Source organism: Quercus suber, unplaced genomic scaffold, assembly GCF_002906115.3.
Source record: "Quercus suber isolate HL8 unplaced genomic scaffold, Cork oak 2.0 scaffold_238, whole genome shotgun sequence".
Lineage (NCBI taxonomy): Eukaryota > Viridiplantae > Streptophyta > Magnoliopsida > Fagales > Fagaceae > Quercus > Quercus suber.
Genome location: NW_027069695.1, coordinates 118937 through 143439, shown reverse-complemented (window position 1 = coordinate 143439; position 24503 = coordinate 118937). Strand labels below are relative to the sequence as shown.

Here is a 24503-nt window from a genome sequence, read left to right as displayed (position 1 = left end):
AAGATTTAATACATCTATGATCACATACCAAAATTTGAAGATAAATATTTCAAGTTCATGACTATGTTACCATAAAATAGTGTCTTTTAGTCATGAGCAAAATTTAGCTACAAAATTAGTTGTAGCTTAAAACTACATACTCACTCAATAAAATAAATATTACAACATATTTTGAAAATCTCACCGTTAAATTGCATGTTCTTTACTTTTTAATACACATATTAAATTTTGTGTCAATCAGATATTATTTACTATATAATCTATAAGCTAATATTTTGTGCATAATTTTAAATTACAAAAATTTACAATTTAAAAAATTTATTGATGACATAGCTATTAATCTTAAATTTTTTTGAAATTTTGCAAGCATATAAGATATAAAAAGAAGATGTAATTCAATGGTGAATTTGTTAAAATTCACCTCCAATAAAAATATATTAAGTAAATTTGTAGTCTAAAGTTACAACTAATTTTGTAGCTAAATTTTGTTTTTAGTCATATATATATATATATATATAATTTTGTATGAATATAAAAGAAAAACAAGTTTCCAATCCTATCCCATGTTTTTTTAAGGCTTTTAATGTAAAGATTATCGGAAAATTATTGAATACTCTAGGATCATTACTTTAAAATAATGTTGCTATTCTTTAATAATATATTGTCGAAAAGTTATTAAGAGAGTCAAACTCTACATTGGTAACTATTTTTTTCCCTATATTTTGTTTTTAAAATAACAACCTCCAATTAAGGTTGAAAATTTTAGTGAAACATTAAGATAATTAACCATGATTCACACTTTTAGTACCTTAAAAAAAAAAAAAAAAAAAAAAAAAAAAAAAAAAAAAACTCCAAATTGATGGGAGAAACAAAGTATAACAGAGAAATAGAATTGGAGATAATTTAATAAATGATATTAATTTAAAAAAAAAAAATCAATTCATCACTTCCCGACTTACATATTTCACAGTTCCATTTTCCAATAACACCACTCTTGACAGTCCCATATATGTTCTCATCATATATATATAGCGTTCACTCCACGGTCTGAAATTGCGACTGAGACATGAATCCAAACCTTTCTCTCACAATACAAGAAAGCAATAAATTTTTTTTTTAACAAATTAGTATAATATGCATATATATATATTTAAACTTTTGGTGGTGTGAGAGAACAGAAATGACTGCGTTTTGAGACTTTGTCCTCTTCACCCATCCCCTTCTCCTCTTTCTTCTTCTTCTCCTTCCCTTTCTCTGCGCTCGATCTTGCTGTTCTTGTCGTTGGTTTTTTATTTTTATTTTCTTAAAAAAAAAAGGAAAGAAAATCGCTTTTCAAATCTTAGCTTCGAGTTCCGGAGCTCTCCCTATCTTTCTCTTTCTTTATCTTTCTTTTTTTTTTTTTTTTTTTTTCTCTATCCTCTCTTTTTTCTTAATATTTACCCACTTCCCTTAAAATAAACAAAAGCTTAGAAATTTAATTTTTTTTTTTTTAATTCGGGGTTTTATTTTTAATATTTTCCTTGTTTTCTGTTGTGGCTTTTATTTTTGCCCTTTGATGTGTCTATGGCTGGTTTGGATTTAGGCCCTGCTTCTCGCTACGTTCACCAGCTTCACAGGTCGGAATTCAACCTTCAATTACAACAACAACATCATCATCAACAACAACAACAGCAACAGCAACAAGATTCTGAAGACGATGGAGGACAGTACTCTGGGGATCATCACCAAGACGATGATCCACACCAAGGTCTCGAGCTTGTCACCAACAGCTCAGGCGGAGCAGGAGACATCGCGGGTCGGCGTCCACGTGGCAGACCACCTGGTTCCAAGAACAAGCCCAAACCGCCAGTCATAATCACCAGAGAGAGTGCGAATACTCTCAGAGCCCATATTCTGGAAGTGGGAAACGGATGCGATGTGTTTGACTGTGTCGCCACCTACGCACGGCGTCGACAGCGTGGGATCTGTATTCTCAGTGGCAGTGGCACTGTCACAAATGTAAGTCTCAGGCAACCAGCCGCGGCGGGAGCTATTGTAACGCTTCACGGAAGGTTTGAAATACTATCACTCTCGGGATCTTTCTTGCCGCCGCCTGCTCCACCGGGCGCCACCAGCTTGACTATATTTCTGGCTGGCGGACAAGGCCAAGTGGTGGGAGGGAGTGTGGTTGGGGAGTTAACTGCAGCCGGCCCGGTTATCGTGATTGCGGCTTCTTTCACAAACGTGGCTTATGAGAGATTGCCTTTGGATGAAGAGGAGCAGATGCAGATACAGACGCCTACTGGGCAGCAGGGTTCGGGTGGCGGCGGCGGAAGTGGTGGCGGTGGCGTGGGTGGGAGTAACCCTTTTTCGGACCCGTCAGCCGGGTTTCCTTTCTTGAATTTGCCGCTTAATATGCCGCCTAATGTCCAGTTACCGGTCGATGGATGGGCCGGGAACTCAGGCGGCGCAGCGCGTGGCGGTCCCTTTTGATTGTAATGTGAGATGGAAGAGGCTTGCTTTCTGACGATGTTATAAAAAAGGTCAGGACATTATTCATGGAGCGTCATGTTTCTTCTCTTTTCTAATTCTTCTTCCTCTTCTTCTTCTTTTGTTGATGTTGTAGTAACTCTTTCTTCTTCTGCTTCTTCTTCTACTACTACTACTGCTTTCTTTTTGGTTCTTAAAAAAAAAAAAAAGTACTATTTTGTAATGTTGACTCTATTAGTTCTTTATATGAAATGGTTTGAAGATTCAGCTAATTTCTAGAACAACGTATGCTTTGTTTTCTATGTGTATCACTGTATATGTTTGAAAACTGGCAATACACAGTGTGACTAAGAGTTTGAATAGGTTTCCCTTTTGTGATGTGGACTAGGTTTTCTATTTTTAGATTATCTTATAGATGTTCCATTCCTAAGGATGATGGTTTTGTGTGGTTAAATCGTAAAACTGTTTTCGTTAAGTAGGTACATCATCTTTGTGAGATTTAGGAACATGGGTTTCTCTTTTTTTTTTTTTTTTTTTGGCCTTGTTTTCACAAAATAATAAATACAACAGTGAAAAAATTAATTAAGAACAAGGGTTTTTCAAAGGGTTAGCATTCTTCTAGTACTAGTTGGATGGACTTCGTTAATACTACTTTAATGTTCAAGCTGACTTTCTTAATCTACTCCTTTTGGAAATGAATTTTTTTTTTTTTAGTTTTCTACTGAATTTCAAATCACTCTTATCATCCGTATCTCTTAAAAATATAAAAAGAAACTTCCAACACCCACGCAACATGTCTTTAATTTAGGCTATTTTTTGAGTGCTAAAGCTACTCATCTCTCATACATCAAGTCCATAATTAAGGTTCCTAGTGGATGATTTCTCATGCATTATTTACTCTAATCCATTAATTTTTTTGAGATAGAAAAATTAATGTAACAGAAGTTCTTTCTTAAGCAACGAGTTTGGATGGTGTTTATTTCTGATTTCCGATTCTCATGGCCTAGATGTGGCATTACATAGCCTACTCAAATGAGGATCTAGTTTTGCTCACTTAACTGTGTGCATGTCCGGCATGTCCATTTGATCTTGTTGAGCAAAGAGTCTTCTATGCATATATTTAGCTAGGAATCTTGATTTTATGGTGATCTACTCAGAGTCCAAACTATCTATTTTAATATTTCTTGACATCATTTGGGGTTGGAATTAAACAGCTAGGCACTGTTAAGATAGATGCCTTTCCAAAATTTGAAAACCTTCCATGGTTCCCTTGAGGCAATTTACCACTTGCAGAGAAGTAAACAAATCTATGTAGACATAGACAGCAGAGATAAGTTATGATGGGGCACCACCCCATCATCACTTATAGGGCCTCAACCATTTTCGTATGTATTGGTTGGATTAGTGGTACGTAGATTGCATCCGTATGAATAAATCTATAAACTATATAAATATATATCTTTTAAATTTGGTTTAAATGATTAGAGGTAGTTTTTATTTTTTTGTTTGAATTTGAATGTTGGATAACAGTGCATACATATGGGAAGAAATGGAGAAAATATTCTAAAATACAGAATTTAAATTACTTGTTTATCTTTCTTTCTTTCTTATAAATTACTCGTTTTCACTTTGTTATCTATTGTAGAAGAACTTTTAAATTATAAATTATTACATATTTTCGTAATATATTACAAAGCTTCACCAATATAAGTGAAAATGGGTGAGATGTTATTGAGATTGGTAGCAACTAGCAAGGATACGCCACTCTATTGATATGTATTAAATTTTATCTTTATTAAGAGCAATATTATATATACTCTGGGGAGTAGCTTAAAAAAAAATTCATGAATATAGTTCTAAAAGTGGTTTAGGTCAAAAAGCATTTTCCTCATGCCATATTATTCTTTTTTTTTGGTTATTTAACTGTTGAAATGATCTGTTTGATACACTTCATTGGGGAAATACCTAACCTTTAAAGTTTTCTGTTTGGTATACTTATTTATTTATGGATATATATATATATATATATATTGATATACTTATTTGGGAAATTGCATTAATTATTTAAGTGCTTCAACAAAATAGACAATGAATATCTAAGTCAGTTTCTTCTCTTCGCATCCCCTCCATCCCCTCACACCACATTTCAGCTCATCTTTCAATTAAAGGGGTAGACAAAATTGAATAATTTTTGCAACTACTTTGAATTAGCTTATTAATATCTAGTATTAAGTCAAGTAATCACCAAAAATTTTGGGTTCTCAAGGTATAGAGACAGTGGTCTGATGACAAAACTTCTAACCTAGCTATTGAAAGCCCCATCACCTCAGTCTTCCACTAGGAAACGTGGTTATGACCATCAACTTTGTTTCCTAGTCAGTCAGGTTTGCAGTAGAGTTAAATATTGTTAAAATCTAGTGTGAACTGACTTTAAATATTCTCCACTTGAAATGCTTATGCAAGGTGCCATTGATGAAACAAATTCTTATAGGTCTTGTCTTTGGACAGTTGCATTTGATTCCTTAAAGCACCCTAGTTAAGGAATATGCTTTACAATATCTTCTAGTGAATTTTCGGGCCAACCAATTAGGTTACAATATGAATGATGCGAATTGTGAGCTTGCATGAATTAATATATAGTATTATGTGATTGTACTCCAAAAAAGAATGATGATTGAGGGATTGCCTAAAAGGTTTTTGTCAAGGATTTGTAGCAAAGGGTCACCTTTATATTCTGAAGTAACAATCATATTCAGTTTTATAATTGTGTAGTTGTTAGCATTTTTATATATATTTCATCAGGAAAATATCCAAGAATTTTGTGCGTTGCATCATAATAACTCCTGCAAAGTATGGATACCTCCAGGTTCAAGCCTCAACTGCACTGATGGCATATGAAAGAAAGAACAAATGCTACAACTTAATGTGTTCATTTAATCTCTCAAGGATACTGGCTTTTCATTTTCTTTTCCAAAGTAGATATATATGTGCATAAAACCAGGTTTTTTTTTTTTTTTTTTTTCCTTGAATCATTTAGGAAAAGTACAAAAAAAGTAACCCAAAACGGTGTAAACAGATATGCTTGTACTTCTTTCTTCTTCCTAACTCTCTCTTCCGTGATTGATTTTGTTTCCAATGAAAGAACTCAAAGATTAAGAGAAGGTTCCTCCATGAAAATCGAAGAAGGCACTGAAAATGATAATGAAATTGGGGCCTTAATTTTCAATAATCAACTTTTTCTCCTACTTAATTAGATGCCGTAGCAATGTTTTGGTTGCTCCAACACCCATTTTATAATAAAAACCTATTAAAATAGGTCTAGTTTGGAGCTCAACCGAGCCATATGTATGTGTTGAAGTGATCCTTTTAACCCTCTCAAGCGTTTCTTTAATGAAGAGGCCTTTAATGGTGAGATCCTACTTTTCTCTTGACGCGGTCTCAAAGATTAAGAGAAGGTTCCTCCATGAAAATCGAAGAAGGCACTGAAAATGATAATGAAATTGGGGCCTTAATTTTCAATAATCAACTTTTTCTCCTACTTAATTAGATGCCGTAGCAATGTTTTGGTTGCTCCAACACCCATTTTATAATAAAAACCTATTAAAATAGGTCTAGTTTGGAGCTCAACCGAGCCATATGTATGTGTTGAAGTGATCCTTTTAACCCTCTCAAGCGTTTCTTTAATGAAGAGGCCTTTAATGGTGAGATCCTACTTTTCTCTTGACGCGGCATATAAAACTGTAAATGAAGTATATGTATTAAACCACAAAACATGTGTACAATTACTGACCTCAAATCTTAAATTTTAAGATGTGTTTGGATACCGCTTATTTGCTGAAAACTGAAAACTTATTGTTGAAAACACTGTAAAAAAATACTCCCTCTGTCCCATTTTTTTTGTCCTCTATTCCATTTTGAGATGTCTCAAAATATTGTCATGTTTCTAAAAATAAAAGTCATTAATTTACTAATATTCCTATTATACCCATATTAATTTACTAATTCAATTTTTTAATAAATTTTTTTAAGGGTAGTTTTGGAAACTTATACATTTTTAAAAGATAGACAAGATAATAAATGATGTTCCCTTAAAAAGTTTGACTTTTCAAACAGGACAAAAAAATTGGGACGGAGGGAGTAATTTTTAAAGGTGTGAATAGTACTGTAAGACCCAAATTTATCTAAAAATCTGTGTTTTGTTGACTTTTGTGGGTCTGTGAACAGTATTTATGAGACCCACTAAAAAACACAGACACACGGATTGGGCAAAATGCCCAATCCAAACGCGCTTAACGTCCACAAGATGAAATTTTCCATCAATTTGAAACATGGATATTCATCCCAATTTTTTATGCAAGATATAGTTCCTTTTTCTGTCTTGAAAATATATGAACACTAAAATCTTTAAGAAGATAGAAATTCTTCTTATAATTACTGGGAAAAGCCTCACTTCTTTATGTAGGTAAGCCATATCTGATCAGTTCATGCCCCCAGTTGCCTATGTATGTTCAATCTTCATCATGCATGGGCCTAATAAGATTTCCTCTCTTTAAAAGTATGAAGTGACAAAAGTGTGAGATTTTATTTCCTGTCCAAATTTTGACATAATGATTATGATGAGAAGAAGAAGAAGAAGAAGAAGAAGAAGAAGAAGAAGAAGAAGAAGAAGAAGAAGATGGTGATGATGAAGAAAAAGAGAGAAAGAAATGCTTTTAGAAACTTGAAAGGAAGTAAGGACTTTGGAGATAAAGATCTTAGCTTACCAAAAATTAAAGTAGTGCAAGCTAGTGCTGTAGAAATTTTATTAATTCATCCAAAAGAAATGAAATGGAAAAATGAGCTGACCGTGTCGTATGTGCAATATAATATATATCACATTGTGTCTATTCTTAGAGCATTGATTTTAAGCTGTCACCTTTATAAATAATATTCAAGAGTAACTGAATTTTATATTTCAACCAGAAATCATAGCTTTTTTTTTTTGTTTATTTTAAGGAATGCTTCCAGTAAACAATTATCATGTCTAACCACATTTCTGGGGACTGCTTTCTGGTTAATTGTGTATTGTGACCATTAAATAGGTGACAATAATGATTGCAGAGTACTACGGATTCTGTTCTAGTGCTCCTCTCATGGAGTTTGTTAAATAAATAGTTAGGATAGTATTCAAATGATCCAAATCATGATGAACATTAAACTATAAATTTAGCTGTCGACATCCTAGACACAGCAAGAAAATACATGATTCTATGGCAGATTTATTAAGAAATGATGTTGTCCTAGATGTTATAATAAACAGTACTTAAAAGATGCAAAATATGCCATGATGAATATGGACTGAAAGCTATGTAGTAATTATATAGAGTTATAGACCACGGGGTTTAAATATATACAATAATCGAAGCAAAGTTGATGTGGATATGGAAGGAAATATGCCTAGAGTGAGAGGGCAATTGGTACGAGCAAGATGAACAGTCATTGTTTGATGAACTTCCAGGTACACAGTAGAGGGACGATATGTATGATGGTGAAAAATTGTTCACATTGATGCAAGATTGATACAATTACGTATTTGGGTTAGCATTCTGGAGTATCTTGGAGTCTTTGTAGGTAGGCCTAGGGTTCTACGGAATGTAGTTGAGAAAATAAAAATGTGACATTACTTTCCAGAAAGAAAACATCTATGATATTGGTACGTGGCTGTCATTTAAGACCCATATAAGTGCTAGGTTTTCATGTTAATTGGAACAATTCATTAAGAGTTAAAAATATGTGCGTGTACAGTTAGATTCTGCTCTAGTTGACTCTCAAAAAAAAAAGAAAAAAAAAAGAAAAAAAGATTCTGCTCTAGTTAATTAGCCTAAACTCCAGCTCAATAGATTTTTTGATCGAAGTCTAGCTTACTGCTAACGCTATAATGTTCATCTAGCCAATAGATTAATATGGCCGGTATGTGATTCAAGTTGACAAAATTATCTTTCACTTTCTCAATGTAGCTTGAAGATTGATTATCAATTTGTATGAACCATTCTGCCTAATTGATACTTTGGCTATTGTACTGATATCATTTGGCTAGAGGTAGTTACACCCAAAAACATGTTTAAAATCTCCAAACATAACGAATCCCCATTACTTGCCTTGATTTTCCCTCAAAATCAGATATTGTCTAGTCTCAAACTATACTCTAGTACTAGTTCTCTAAGGAAAACAGAAAAAGAGAGCAATTAATTTAAGGGCTTGCATAGATAATTTGACCCTGACAATAATAGTTTCTGCAAGAATAAAACAGACACTGATAATAATCCAACATTTTTTTTCAAAGCTATTGAGCATCATTCAATGTTAATTAAAACTGATGTTTTGGTGTTTGTATTTTAATAAATATATTTTGATTCAACCTTTGTTTCAAGGATAATAATGAGTAACATATATTACAAGATTAATTTAATGCTTTCCTATCTTTTGTTGTTAATTAATTTTGGCTTGTTTCCTGTGCAACCCACAAACTTATGTAAGAAAAGAGACACCAACATTTGGGGTCTCAAGTGATGCCTTTAAAAATCATGTTGAACACCACTCCTAATAAAAAAAACAATTAAACCTTAGACTTTGGGCGGTGGTGTCCATGGTAGGGAAACTCAGTCAACCAAACTTGAAAATCTTGAGGCTACAGTCTTTGGGAAAATATAGAAGTGATAGAAGCAGTTCAGCTCTAAGCCAATCAAAAGCAAAATCCTAAATTTGGAGTTTTACTTGAAGTCCCCACTTAATTTACTTAATTTATTATGAACAAAAAAATACACTTACATAAAATAGAAAACGCAAGACCATACAATCTATGAAATCAAAGAACAGCATCTTATTTCCTAATTACAATCTAAAAAAATGAAAAATTACATCGATAATCCCTAGTTTATATCCCTTAATCTAAACACCACCTTATAGGATACAAAAAACGATCTCTTAAAATATAATGGCCAATGACAATTTACCCCATATATACAAATGAGAATAAATATACTGATGTTCATCATACATCGTGGAAAAGTTATATCATGTTTCCATTGGATGTTACCTCTCTCTCACAAGAGGGTGGTTTCTACATTGTGACTCACAAAAATAACATAAATAATAAAGAAAGAAAAGATTTGACTAGACTATTTATCAAATTAAGTTATGACATTATGAACACACTCAAAGTTAGATCAACAAAAAATTGCATAACCTCTTCTATTTCCACAAACAAAGATGCATTTCTAATTTCAACAATGCATGAACATATATAATTTTAATGTATGAGGATCTAACTTGATGACTTGACCCGAGTTTACGTGATCAAACCCTAATTTCTTACGTGCGTTGCATCTCATGTGTCACATCTAAAAATTCACAATGCTATATTGAATCCCTTAATTGGATGATACATCCGCATGTTATAATGACTATTCACATAAAATTTAAATCTAACAAAACCCTAAAAATGCATGACTTTATTGATGAAAAAATGGCATTAATAGAGAAATCAAAGATCAACTTGTAGAATGACCATTTAACAACTAACACCAAGTGAGTGATTATTTGGACCTGTGATGTATCATGATCTAAAGATGAGAAAATATTTTATTTTATTTTATTTTATTTTTATCGACCAAATTTCATGATTTTTCAAAAATATAATCTAACCAAAAAGCTTTGTAGCATTTAAAAGAAATATGAGTGAAGAATACTTATTTGAGTACAAATCAATTTTTAGTCTGCTTGAAGTGATTAAACACCATTCGAAGCAGGAAACTCACTTCGCATAAAGAGAAACAGTTTTGGTACCACCTAACTTAATAGGATTTTTTATGAAATGCACAAGTTAACGGTAAGAATAAGGAAATTAAAATATATTTTATTGACAAGAGTAACAAGATTACAATACCTAAGTTACATGCAAATAGCTTAAGTTACAATGCCTAATTCAAGTGAGGCGAATTTGACACACTTACAAACATGAAGTGATAACTTTCGGATTTTAGGTACATGAAAGAATCAATGATTCTAATTTTGATAGATGATTTTGTGTGTCTTATGTGAGAATGTGTTTTTCTATTTATACATGGGGATCTGGCAATTAATGTTGATCCTTTCCATGTGTTGTGTTACGATTGGTCATTTTCTCACAAACTCTTACTAATAGTCCTCTAGAAACTATCTCAAAGTAACTACTCTTGCTCGTGGAAAGAAAAAAGGTCAAAAGATGGAGGGAGAGAGAGCAATTTGGTGTGGGTTTTCCCCTCTTTATTTATTTATTTTTGAGTTCTAGAAACTTGGTGTACGTGCAAGTTAGATATGAGTTTATATGAGAGATAAAATAAGTTATCTAACAGTACATCTAAATGAAAAAGCTCATGAGTGATAGAAATGCAAGCTTTAACATCATAATATCAAAAGAAGAAGAAAGTGATAGCAATGATGTAAAGTAGACACAAGATGTACGTGGAAAACCCTAAAAAAGGGATGAAAAACCACAGTTTGAACAAGAATGGCCTTGTATTATATGAAAAGAAGAAGTAACTCCTGTACAATAAGGACGTTTTTCCTTAAAAAAGAGACTGTTTTCTACCTTCCTATCTTATCAACTTTCTACTCTCTTCTCAAAAAATCTACTTGGATTCTTACCCCAAAAGTCCAGCTACATGTTCCTCTTATAATTAATTTGAGGAATATGACTGAACAAAGACATGTGTCAAGTTATCATTTCCTACTTTTGGACCTTACTATAACTGGGGTATTACTTGGTGACTAAAAGAGAGAGAGAGTACGCCAACATCAGCACTGTGGCATGTGGGTAGCTGACTTTGCCACAGTATAGGGAACAACTTTTGAGCAATGAGAGGGACATCAAAAGCACTATAAGATGATACATGTGTCCTTGAAGTGGTCCAACATGCACTCAGCCAATAAGGGGTATATCTATAATTGCTGACCTCAGAAAGTCACTATCTCCCTTTTGTGAGTGCTTGAGTACCATGTCAGATGCATATCTTACTTCCTTCCCAAGGCAGTCACACCTTTAGCACGGGCTGAGGATAAAACTTTATAACCAACGTTTCCTCTTCCTTTGCTCGCAGCTACTTCACGTGTAAGGTTCAAATCCAGTCACATTGACATTCTCTCATGCCTTGGCTGGTGTATTGTACACTAGGTAAACCTTATATTTAATTGATAGAGTGATACATTTATTCTTAAAAAAAGTTAGAAAAAATTTCTACAAGAAAATTCAAACAAATAAATAAGTTCGGGAGACAGTAAGATAGAGTATCGATCTTGCCATGTTGAGTGCCAATCAAGAAATAGAAGGGATAGATCTATACATTATGGCTGAATGGACTCTTCTTTGGATGAACATATTTCAAAGTGGTATTAAGTTATTAAAATCATCAATTTAATTATTTATTTTTTAAAAAAATATTTTTTATTTTGATAATTAAAACTTTTATAATTATCTTGTAGGATTTTACAATGCATGCATGACCATGATAATCTTTTAATTGAACCAGTTATAATAATGGTCTAAATGAGGCCAAAATGGGTATTTGCCCTTTTCGCCAAAACTTTCCAACAAAATATCCATGTTTCGAAACTATTTAACAAAACTCCCCTGTTTTAAACTTAATTTTCTAAAAATCAAGTTTCAATGAAAAACTCAAGTTATGTGAAATCAAACTAAAAAAAAAAAAAAACATGAACTCAAGTTCCATGTAAAAATTTTTACATTACTTGATTTTTATCAAATCAAGTTTTTCATTGAAACTTGACTTTCTAAAAATTGAATTTCAAAACAAGGGCATTTTGCTAGATAATTTCAAAACAAGAGTATTTTGCTACATCTTTTAGGCGAAAATGGCATATACCCATTTTGGCCATCTAATTGATTTTGCTACTTCTTTCAATGACCGATCAAAATGATTTAATTTTAATTCTATGCATACTTTCGCTTACCTTGAAATAATTTTACCAATAGAAATAATTATTTCGGGAGACTTATCAAAAACTCAAACTTTTACTTCTAAGTTGACAATTTTGACATTGAATTCCATAATGACCCACTATGATGTTCTTGTTTACCTAGGTCAAGTTTGGAATATTATGAACTTGTAAAACGAAACTTTTACACATGGATGTGTAAAATGAATATTTTAACCCTCTTCCAATTTTATTATGGGAAATCCTAACGAGTACCCTTAGAGCATTGGTTAACAATCCATTTTAGGAAAGTTTTGACATCACTTTTATAGAAAATGAAAAAAGCTCTCAAAACATTAATGGTTTTTTTTTTTCTTTTCCCATAAAAACTTTATTTAACTAGATTGTTAACTAATGCCCTAAAAGCACTTGTTAGCATGACCCTTTTATTATAAATGATATTTCTAAGTTTGTAAATAAGTTGTCAATTTGGAATCCCACAAACCCTCGTATTTTGTGAGAGTGTGAATTCCTTCTTAAACATGAGATATCCTTATTCCTAAGATATGAGATCAAGGTTTTGAAACCCGGACCGTTCATTGAACCGTAAAAGGGAGAGGTTCAAGGCTTTTAAGATTGAACCGAGGTTGGATCGGAGTCGAATCGTGATGACGTCATACTTAATTTAATAATTATTTAAATATAAATAAATATATTAAATTTGTAAATATTAGCAAAATTTACTAAAAATATCTTAAAAATTGAAACAAAGTACATATAATAGTACATTATAAGGTTAATAAAAAATAGTACAACATAAATAAGCATAAAAAGAAATTTTTATAATAATCCTTTAAGAGAAATCATTTCAATTAATTAAAAACGACTTTTAAAATAAATTCATAAATTGCATAGGTATTATTCTTAAATAAAAAGTTAATTTAGTAATATTTAATATGTTGAGAAAGATAACATAGAAGTTTAGAAACTATAAATCATGTAAATTTAATATAAATTTAATAATATTGCATATTAACTCCTAAGAAGAGCACTTGGTCCATTGGTTATGGCTTCAATCTTGCTTATAAGGTGTGAGAGCTTAGGTTCGGATCTTGGTAGCCGCATTTTTCTTTAATTTTTCCCTATTCCATGACCGATTGAATCGGCCTACGGTTCGTCCGGTTTTCCCCATTGAACCCCGGTTCATCCGGTTCTCTCAGAACTCATGTATACTTGGTTCTCTATGCTTAAAAAACCGAATTTCAATCCGGTTCCCGATTTTTCCAGTCGGACTGCCCGGTTCGGTCCAGGTTTCAAAACCATGAATGAGATTTTTTTAATATTTTTTCTAAACAAGAAAAATATAGGGAGTTTAACTAAAGAAGCAAACCTTAAATTATTATACCAAAATGATCAATTTTTTATAAGTAAAAAACTATTAAATTAATTTAATCCAAAAAAAGAAAACTCAAATCTCATAAGTAATTGCTATAAGATTCCTTTACATGTAAGGACATGAATATATTACAAGGTGTTTTGCATTATTAATGATGTTTTAAATAACAAAAACAATATCAAAGTATTGGTTCCAAAATTTTCTAGGTAGTTGTGAATCATCAATAAACTAATTGGGATCAATCAAATATATATTGTTGTCATTTTATCTTATCCAACATTATATTCTCCCATCTTTCTTAATTAACATTTTTAAATTATGTCTACAATTTTAGTTTTAGAATTCCTCTAGTTCCTCTATTCCTCATCTTAAATCAAATAATTCTCTCTTATTTTTGTATTTATTGATGATTTAAACCATAATTAAAATATATGAGATATTTGAAGTATCCTTGTACATAAATACATTGGAATGATTTCTAGACATAAACTAAAAATAAAAATTCCATATTCATTGTTTTGGGATTTCTAAACAAACCAAATGTAGGCATAAGTGAATAACTACATTTCCAAGTATTTAGATTAAGGTGTGAGATGGTTCATTCTCAAAAACGTCCACGTGTTACAAATGTAGACATGACCCTTCTGTTAGACTTTTGTCACTTTTATCAGATGAAAAAGCACTACACGGGCTTCACATAAACCGAAATAAGTGCACAAATAATTGATGCTAACCTATCACATATGTCCATGTGGTCATTTCCCCTCCATTAAAAATGACAAAAATAAACAGAAGGGTCAATTATGATATTTTAAATACCAAAAAACGTAAATTTCATAGTAAAATGGGTGCTTTGATAATGACCCATACCACAAGGGATATCTTTGTATTTAACCTGACTCTATTGTGTAGGGCGTTCGAAGCAGTATGGAACTGGATTTTAACCATGGGAACCAACAGTCGAGAGAAGAGGAGGTGGAACTAGCTAGGAGTGTCAAGAAATTCAAAGATAGCAATGGGGCTGAGCTGTTTTCACAGCCCCGTAGTCAAGTGAGTTATCGGGATATACTCATTAGAGATATTGCAAGAGCTTATGCCCAAGCATTTAGCCTTGACAGAGCAGATGAATTAGAGGTGGACTCGGATTCCAAACTAGAAGACCTCACAGAGGGTATGGCGGAAGTCAAACTCTCCAAGGAGACAAAATCTCGTATCAAAGCTCCATGGTCAAAGGCGTTGATAGTGAAAGTTTTCGGTAGATTTATGGGTTACAACTATCTAACTTTCAAGCTTAACACCTTGTGGAAACTAGTGGCTTGAATGGATTCTGTAGACCTTAGTAAGGATTTTTTTTCTTAATTAGATTCAGTGATGAGGTAGATTATGAAAAGGTGCTAAGGGGAGGTACCTGGTTTATTGGAGAGCACTTTCTTGCTATGAGACAGTGGGAACCCTATTTTAATGCCTTGGAGGCGAGCTTCAACTCAGTTGCTGTGTGGGTAAGGCTCCCATAGCTTCCCATTGAGTTTTATGATAATTCTATACTCATGGAAATTGGCAAAGCCATTGGACCAGTGTTGAGAATTGATTCATACACAACATTTGGTTCAAGAGGTAGCTATGCCCGACTATGTTTGCAGATTGATCTAACAAAACCCTTGATCAACACCATTAAAGTTGGCCGGCTGTGTCAGAAGGCAATATATGAGGGTGTCACTTCTTTGTGTTTTTATTTATTTTTTTATTTTTTTTATTTTTATGGCAGACTAGGTCATAAGCAGGAAGCTTGCAATTACCACATATGCCCACCTAAGGAGGTAGAGGATGAACCCACAATCACCTCGCTTGATAACCAAACCAAACAGCAACCAGGTCCTCATTATGGGGAATGGATGTTAGTTACGAAGAAAAAACAGATAGTTAAGAATGGACGAGGCCATGCAACTAAAATGCCTAGTCAGCAAGTTGAAGTTGAAACTAGAGGAACCAAGGGTGACCTCAGTAATCCAAGTAATAGCCAAACTAAATTGAGTGTGGAAAAGACATTTCTTTTTAGAACCAACACGACCTAAAAGGTTGTGGCACGCGAGGAAAATGTAAATCACACGCCTAAGAGACAGATGGAAGCATTGGGTAGTGGTTCAAATGACCGTTTTGACTGGTCAAACCAATTGGAAGAACCAGTGAATAAGGAAGCTAAGGCACCTAATACACCTCGTGATAAGAAAAGCGCCAGTGCAAAAGGAAAGAAAATTCTAAGACGATCTAGCCTAGATTCAGGCACTAATCAAATCCAATCCTCATCGTCTTCTCTCCCTGATTTTAGTTCCATTCAAGCTCATGGAGCAACCTGGCCGAGCCAACAACTCCTCCGCTCTCAGGATGGGCAATATGGTTCAAGGGTAAAGCTATAGCCATCCCCGACAAACTGATCACGCAGATAAGAGCAGTGCCAATGACCACAATGGGGAATTTTGATGAGGAGCTTCGGGTAGCTTAGAAGAATCTATTTCCACTAACTCAAGCCAATGGGAGAAATGGAAGTTTGGCGCTGGACCATCCGGCGTGGGGCTCAACACCAAACCCATGGTGGAAGTTCATCATGGACTTGCCTCTGTTCTCAGAGAAAGAAGCCGAAGAACTGAACAGGCTAAGAAGGCCATTAGTGGTGCCACACTTGGACAAATCAGGCTGGCTAGTGCAGGAAAGGAAGGTGATAGACTTCAGGGGAACAGTTTCAATGCACCAGGGGAACATCCCGACAATGAAACTATTCCAAACGATCAGTCTAGTCAAGACATGCGACCTATTGATCAATTGCAGGGAGGAGATCCATGGAATTTTTAATCACATGGTTCTATGGAAGCCGAATTGGGTGGTGTCCAAGGATTTGCTGAGGAAAGTGGGATGGAGCATGATAGCATCATCAATGATGGGAACTAACCCAATGGAGATTCCGAATAATCATTATGTGTAGATGAATATTTTGTTGTGGAATTGTAGAGGTGCTCTGAACATGAATTTCAAAAGAAGAGTGATAGAGATGGCAGTCAATTATTTTCCGTCCATCATGGTTCTTACAGAAACTAGGGTTGGTGGGAATAAAGCAGCGAAGATAGCAGAAACCTTACCTTTTGATAGCTTATTCGCCACAGAAACCATTGGCTACGCTAAAGGGCTCTGGCTTCTTTGGAAGAAAGAGGAAGTTTAGGTCATTGTGCTCAGCCACGAAGCAAGAAATACACACCACCATTACGGTACGTGACTCTAACTTTTCTTGGATTATCTCCCCTATCTATGCTAGTTCGTGCTTAGCTAAAAGGAAAATATTGTGGGCTAATCTGTCTCATGTTGCCCAACTACACAATCTCCCTTGGCTCTTTTTAAGGGACTTTAATGAAATTATATGTAGTGATGATAAACTAGGAGGTAGACATGTTAATCTAAATAGAGCTCTTGACTTCAAAGCTTGCCTTGACTCTTGTAACCTCTTGGACCTGGGATTCTCGGGACCAAAATTCACGTGGTCAAATTGTAGGCAAGTCTCGGATTTAATTCTAGAATGCATTGATAGATGCTTTGCTAACCCCGCCTAAAGGCTTATGTTTCCTAAAGCTTCTGTTACTCACCTCCCTCAAGTTTTCTCAAACCATTGCCTCCTCCTATTAGAACTCTCTCATTCCACTCAAGGTCCTCAAAATAAACCTTTTAGATTTTTACCATGTGGCTACACCATTAGGAGTTCCCAAACATGGTCAAGAAAGCCTGGGAAGAGGAAAATGTACTCTCATGTGCTATTGAAAAATTCACTTCCAGTGCAAAATAATGGAACAGGACGGTGTTTGGAAATTTGTTTGCAAGAAAGAGGAGTGTCCTAACTAGGATAAATGGAGCCCAAAAAGCCCTTTCAAGTGGGCCTAATCATTTTTTGGTCCAACTAGAACAGGACCTCATCAGGGAATATTTGGAAATTATGCAACAAGAAAAAGAGTATTAGGCCCTAAAATCTAAGCTAAATTGGGCTACTTATGGGGATCGAAATACCTCGTTTTTCCATGTATCCATGTTGGTGAGCAGACATAGAAACAAAATTAAGAGTATCAAAAATTTGATTGGGGAGTGGATTACAGAAGAAGATGAGATTAAAAATTTCATTCTCGCTGGTTATAGGGAAATCTATGAAACAAGCCATTTATTCTTTACCAGGAGCATGGAGATTGAAAATTTTTCTTGTTGCTTCCTATCAGATGAGGAGAAGGGCCTTCTCAACTGAAGAGGAGATAAGGCAAGGGTTATAGGCCTTAAAGCCCTTCAAAGCATCGATGGGCTGATGGGCTTCACATGGGCTTCTTTCAAATTTTTTAGGCAGATGTTGAACACTCGATGTGTAAGGAAATTTTTGATATCTTTCTGACTAGGGTGGCACCAGAATACCTTAATGATACACTTAAATGCCTCATCCTCAAATGCCAAAGTCCAGAAAGTCTAAACAATTATCGACCTATAAGCCTATGCAACTCCATTCACAAGGTGGTGTCAAAGATCATAGTGGCCCGGATCCGACCCTTTATTGATAAGATTATCTCTCCAGTTCAAGCTGCATTCATGCCAGGGAGAAAAGGTTGGATAATATTATCATTGCACAGGAACTTATTCACTCAATAGACAATAAGAAAGGTAGAATGGGGTTCATGGCTGTTAAGGTGGATCTAGCCAAGGCCTACGACTGCCATAGTTGTCAAATCATGAATTGTATCGTAAATCAATTTTTGATTTTTTTTTTGTATAGTATATCGTATCAAATTGTGCATCGTAAGATATACAAACACCTAATGAAATTATAAAATAATTATAGATATACATATATAAAAGGTATATTCATTATATATTCAAAATATATTCAACTAATGACCAATTTAATCATTACTTATGTAATACAATTTAACAAAGCTAACTAAATAAATCAAATTAACTTGTGTTTATAACATGCACATTCAAATTGATTAAATTCAGAAGTAATACATGATATATGAACCAAAACAATAATATCTTTTCGTCATCTTGGTTAATCAACTCCATCTAAGTCAATGTTATCATCATGTTCAGCATCTTGCAAAAAAAAAAAAATTCATAGACATTTTCTTTATTATTATCAACATTTACTTCTTTTTTTTTGGTTTTTTTTATTCTAATAATTTATTCTTTATATTTTTTTTTTCTTGCCATTCTAGCTTTTAAGACTCAAAATAATAATAACAAAATAAAAAATAATTATATTTTCATTTAATACATTATTAATAGTGTGGGGCCCGTGGGCCTGATAGCCTCGGCCCATCGTGTAGCAGGCCCAAGGCCCACGCCGAGGAATACTGACCATTCAAGGCTAAATTGGGGAAAGCCTCTGTTCCGGATCCACGTCGAGGACCTCCTTGTCCTCGGCATGACAAGGATGATTTTTGGGAAAGACCTGGCCCAAAGTAAGCTGTCACTCTCACACTTAATGCATTCACCTAACCCCTCTGGCCACATTAATGGGGATATAACCTCTTAGCAGGGCAACGTTGATCAGAGTGAACCACTTGAGTACTGATAAGGCCTCTGATGGGACGGACGGTCAGAAGAGAGGCGAATGGATGATCAACAGATGGAAGAAGGAGATAGGAAGATGAAGACTATATAAGAAAAGCAAGTAAAGTAAAAGAAGGGGGGGAAAAAGGGGGAGAAGAAAAAGGGCTCCTCGGCCACGGGCCGAAGAGCATCCCCCCAGATTGTAAAAAAGTTCTAAGTATTTTTTAATAGAAGAATGGGGTTCATGTTTGGTGATCGACGGCCAGCGCCTAAACCTTTAACCCACTCTCTACAAATTTATTGTTTGGGCTTGTTGGGCTGAAAACCCATTCATACTCAGGGTCAAATCCAAATTGAGTCCCTACAATTGGCGCCGTCTGTGGGGAGGATTAGGGTGTTTACCGGCGCACCAGGCGATTGTTCTAAGTGGTCGTTTTACAGTAGGTTGGCGAAGTAAACAAAAAAAAAAAAAAATACAACTATATAGAAGATTTGATAGAGAAAAGAGAGATCTTGATATTATTTCATAAATAGAAACAGTATAAATTACAATCAGAGGATCAGGCAGGCGTGTTTCACAAACAAATTTAAAAGCTAATCCTACCAGCTAGTTCTACAATCAGAGGCCCAGGTGGACCCACCCTAAAAAACTAGCTAGAGGGAAATGTCAACCCATGCTTTTATTGGCATCAAGAGAATGGGAGAACTTGACACCAAAAGCAGGGAAGGGGGAGGGCCAGCTTGTTTCAAAACCACCTACAACTCCTTTCTCGGAGCAGTGGAGTTGGAACAAAGAGAGAAGCAGATGCAGGGGCTCCGGGACACCTTCCCCCATGATGTTTCCTTGATTCTCTCCAATCCTCATGAGTGTTGGCCGTTGGAGACGGCAACACTCGGGCACTACCCATGATGTGAATTTGCACGCCTTCTTCGTCGGGGGTGCACTCCGAGGAGAGACGTTAGGTACTTTAACAACATCCTTCCGGGCCACCTTGTATGGCGCCATCGGGGTTACTTCTAGATTCTGCCGCACCGGAAGCCCAGTGGGGGCTGCGGCCATGACGGCTCTTAGCACGGATGTCTTCACACCCGCCCAAAGCCGCCTCATATTTGCCAATTCCAGTCACAATTCCGGCGGGGTTGTTAAAAGGGCTTAGGGAGCTGGAAGGATGTGTTTTGTTCTGTTTGTGTTGGGAGGTTCATGGATTGTGGGGAAACCATCCCCCCACCTTATATAGGGGATGAGGGTTGGTGAGAATTAATTCATGCAGAATTCGAAAAGAGAATTACCAGCTGGGCTAATAATGAAGCTACCAATTTCTAAGGAGGCCGTAGACCGTTGGACTCGTGTTAATTCACGAGGACATTAATGAAGGCGCGTTTCGCGCACCGAAGTGTCAAGCGCGGAACACGAAAGGACAAAGGGCGCTTCATAAATGAAAAAGATGGGGCCTCGAGCTGGAGGCGTGATCAACGCCACGTGTAAAGATCATAATCCGACCCAAGGAGGAATCATCTCTAGTAAAGTGGTCCGAGGACAAACCTCTATTTACAGAAAAATAGAAGTGGTAGACAGAACCAAGGTATTGCATGGTCCTCGGACCCAAGCCTATGGTAAAACTATTCACACCATCATACCTGGGTACTAGACAGAACCAAGGTATTGCATGGTCCTCGGACCCAAACCTATGGGGAAACTAGATACTTACAAAAAAATAGAAGTGGTAGACAGAACCAAGGTATTGCATGGTCCTCGGACCCAAGCCTATGGTAAAACTTTTCACACCATCATACCTGGGTACTAGACAGAACCAAGGTATTGCATGGTCCTCAGACTCAAGCCTATGGTAAAACTATTCACACCATTATACCTGTGTACTAGACAGAACCAAGGTATTGCATGGTCCTCGGACTCAAACCTATGGGAAAACTAGATACTTACAGAAAAATAGAAGTGGTAGACAGAACCAAGGTATTGCATGGTCCTCGGACCCAAGCCTATGGTAAAACTATTCACACCATTATACCTGGGTACTAGACAGAACCAAGGTATTGCATAGTCCTCGGACTCAAACCGATGGGGAAACTAGATGCTTACTAAAAATAGAAGTGGTAGACAGAACCAAGGTATTGCATGGTCCTCGGACCCAAGCCTATGGTAAAACTATTCACACCATCATACCTGGGTACTAGACAGAACCAAGGTATTGCATGGTCCTCGGACCCAAACCTATGGGGAAACTAGATACTTACAGAAAAATAGAAGTGGTAGACAGAACCAAGGTATTGCATGGTCCTCGGACCCAAGCCTATGGTAAAACTATTCACACCATTATACCTGGGTACTAGACAGAACTAAGGTATTGCATGGTCCTCAGACCCAAGCCTATGGAAAACTAGATACTTACAGAAAGATAGAAGTACTAGACAGAACCAAGGTATTGCATGGTCCTCGGACCCAAGCCTATGGAAAACTAGATACTTACAAAAAAATAGAAGTACTAGACAGAACCAAGGTATTGCATGGTCCTCGGACCGAAGCCTATGGAAAACTAGATACTTACAGAAAAATAGAAGTACTAGACAGAACCAAGGTATTGCATGGTCCTCGGACCCAAGCCTATGGAAAACTAGATACTTACAGAAAAATAGAAGTACTAGACAGAACCAAGGTGTTGCATGGTCCTCGGACCCAAGCCTATGGAAAACTAGATACTTACAGAAAAATAGAAGTGGTAGACAAAACCAAGGTATTGCGTGGTCCTCGGACCCAAGCCTATGGAAAACTAGATACTTACAGAAAAATAGAAGTACTAGACAGAACCAAGGTATTGCATGGTCCTCGGACCCAAGCCTATGGAAAACTAGATACTTACAGAAAAATAAAAGTACTAGACAGAACCAAGGTATTGCGTGGTCCTCGGACTCGAACCCATGGAGAAAATAACTATCTGGAGAAAAACCAAAGCGTTACCTAGAGTCAAGATATAATACGGTCCTTAGATTTATATTTGAAGGATAACAGATGATTTCATGAGACTAACTCCAGAATAGAATACAAATATCGAGCAGAATATTATAGTAAAGCAAATAAAAGAAAACATCTGTAGTTGGAAGCAAAGTATTAAGCATTCAGCTCAAACAGAAAGTATTCAATTTCCTTACAACGCCACTGAGGCAAGAAACAAAATGAAATAAAAGAGAGAATGAAAAAGAAAATAAACAAAATTATCCTATGTCGTATACCAGTCTCCCCAACTCAGTAGGCAAATTAATTTGATAAACAAATCAAAAGGCTTTAGCCAAGGCCTAAGGGCTTTGTCTCGAAGGGTCCGCCGGAGGCTAGCCACGTCTTGTGGTATTTCCTGACCCTCGGTTATAACTCCCCCTAACGTTCTCTGGGATTTAACCTCCTCGGATGGTTGGTCAGTTAAAGATATATCATCGGCGGTCTTATCGTGACTCTCAACTGCTGGTAATGAGGACCCCTCCTCGGGAGCAGCAGAGGTAGTCTCGCGAATTGCAATAGGGTAATATACCTTGTCCTCCTTCCTAAGGTCAGAAGAGGCATCAACCCCTGCTTGGTTGAGGGCTTCATGCCAGGTCTGAGAACAGTAATGCCTGCACACCGCAGGAACTTGAGCCCGAAGGATGGCTTCGGTTTTAGCCACCCCATCTGCGTAAGCCGAGGATCACGAGCTCTAATTACGTGCTTCGGAACTGGGAATGATTTCTGAGCTGGGTCGCATCCGAGGATTTGATGGGCAGCTCTGACCTAGTTATCAGTTTCGTTTAGGAAAAGGTCCGACCTAAGAACGGTTTCCAAATCCGCTTTGTTAACCAGGTGAAAATGACGTGCAAAGGCGTGTGGATCTGCGAAAAGAAAAGTAAAACTCCTGTGGTTAATAAACCAAAGCGGATATACAGTTATAAACATAAAAATACTGAAACCTAGATTGTCTCCTACTTCGGATACCCTACCTGGCTCCCCCTCTACTGTTGGGCAATGAAAACCATTGTGCCACTCCCCCGACACAATGAGGAAATCTTGAGTCAACCCCTTATTGGAATCAAGAAGACACTGGATGAGACGAACCCTATCGTCCTTCGTCTTCATATAGTACGTCTTACCCCTTAGGTGATGAAGGTTGTAGCACCAGTTCACATCGTGGTGAGTCAGTCTCAGCCCCATTTTCTCATTCAAGGTATCTACACACCCTAATATCCTAAATACATTCACGGCACACTAGGTAGGAGCCAGGCGAAAATGCCTAAGGTAATTGAGGGTCACCGACCTCATAGGGATTCTCATCCCTCCCTCTACGAAAGCGACTATCGGGATCACGACTTCACCCTCTCTCCTCTTAATGTATCACTCCCCTTCTTCACAGTATTTCAAACTCACATTATTGGGTATCCCGTAGTCAACAATGAATTTGTTCATCATCTCGTCGGACTCAACCAACTTCTTAAACTTACCCATTCCCCAAGGACGACTAAAAGTTCCAGAAGAAGAAAAGAAGGAGTAGAATCAAGAAAATTTGGGATCACTGGAAGAAGAAGACTTACAGAAGTATGACGATACTCTTCAGGTAGTGTGCAAGTTGAACCAGATTCAAATCATATGCATCAATAATTGTAAGCGCGAAAATGAGGAAACCAAGCGGTTCAAACAGGTACTTATACTCCCCTTTAGGTTCCCCAAATGTAACCGCTTGCCCATAAAAGTAGAAGATCCCCACCGAACAATTACCATCATACCGTTGAAAGTGGGAAACGTAGTGCCGCCAAAATTTAATGGGGACACACATTAAGTCTTGAAACGCCAAAAACGCGTATCGGGCAATCGAAAAGTCGCCAGCATTAACACTAACCGAAGTGGGGCGACTCGTCTAGAGGGCCCGCAGGTATCAAAACCCTCCTCCCCGTCCGAGGGAACGTGCAGCAGGGTTTTGAGGGGCTATTGTGGGGCCCGTGGGCCTGATAGCCTCGGCCCATCGTGTAGCAGGCCCAAGGCCCACGCCGAGAAATACTGACCATTCAAGGCTAAATTGGGGAAAGCCTCTGTTCCGGATCCACGCCGAGGACCTCTTCGTCCTCGGCATGACAAGGATGATTT

At 36.3% G+C, this 24503-nt stretch overlaps 1 protein-coding gene across 1 annotated transcript; it reads left to right on the top strand.

Annotated features, from left to right (window-relative positions):
* Positions 1-1154: 1154 nt before the first annotated feature.
* On the top strand, positions 1155-2741 carry LOC111992217 (AT-hook motif nuclear-localized protein 23). The gene has a single exon (XM_024024081.2). The coding sequence runs from the start codon at positions 1564-1566 to the stop codon at positions 2470-2472; it is 909 nt and encodes a 302-aa protein (XP_023879849.1). The 5' UTR covers positions 1155-1563; the 3' UTR covers positions 2473-2741.
* Positions 2742-24503: the final 21762 nt, after the last annotated feature.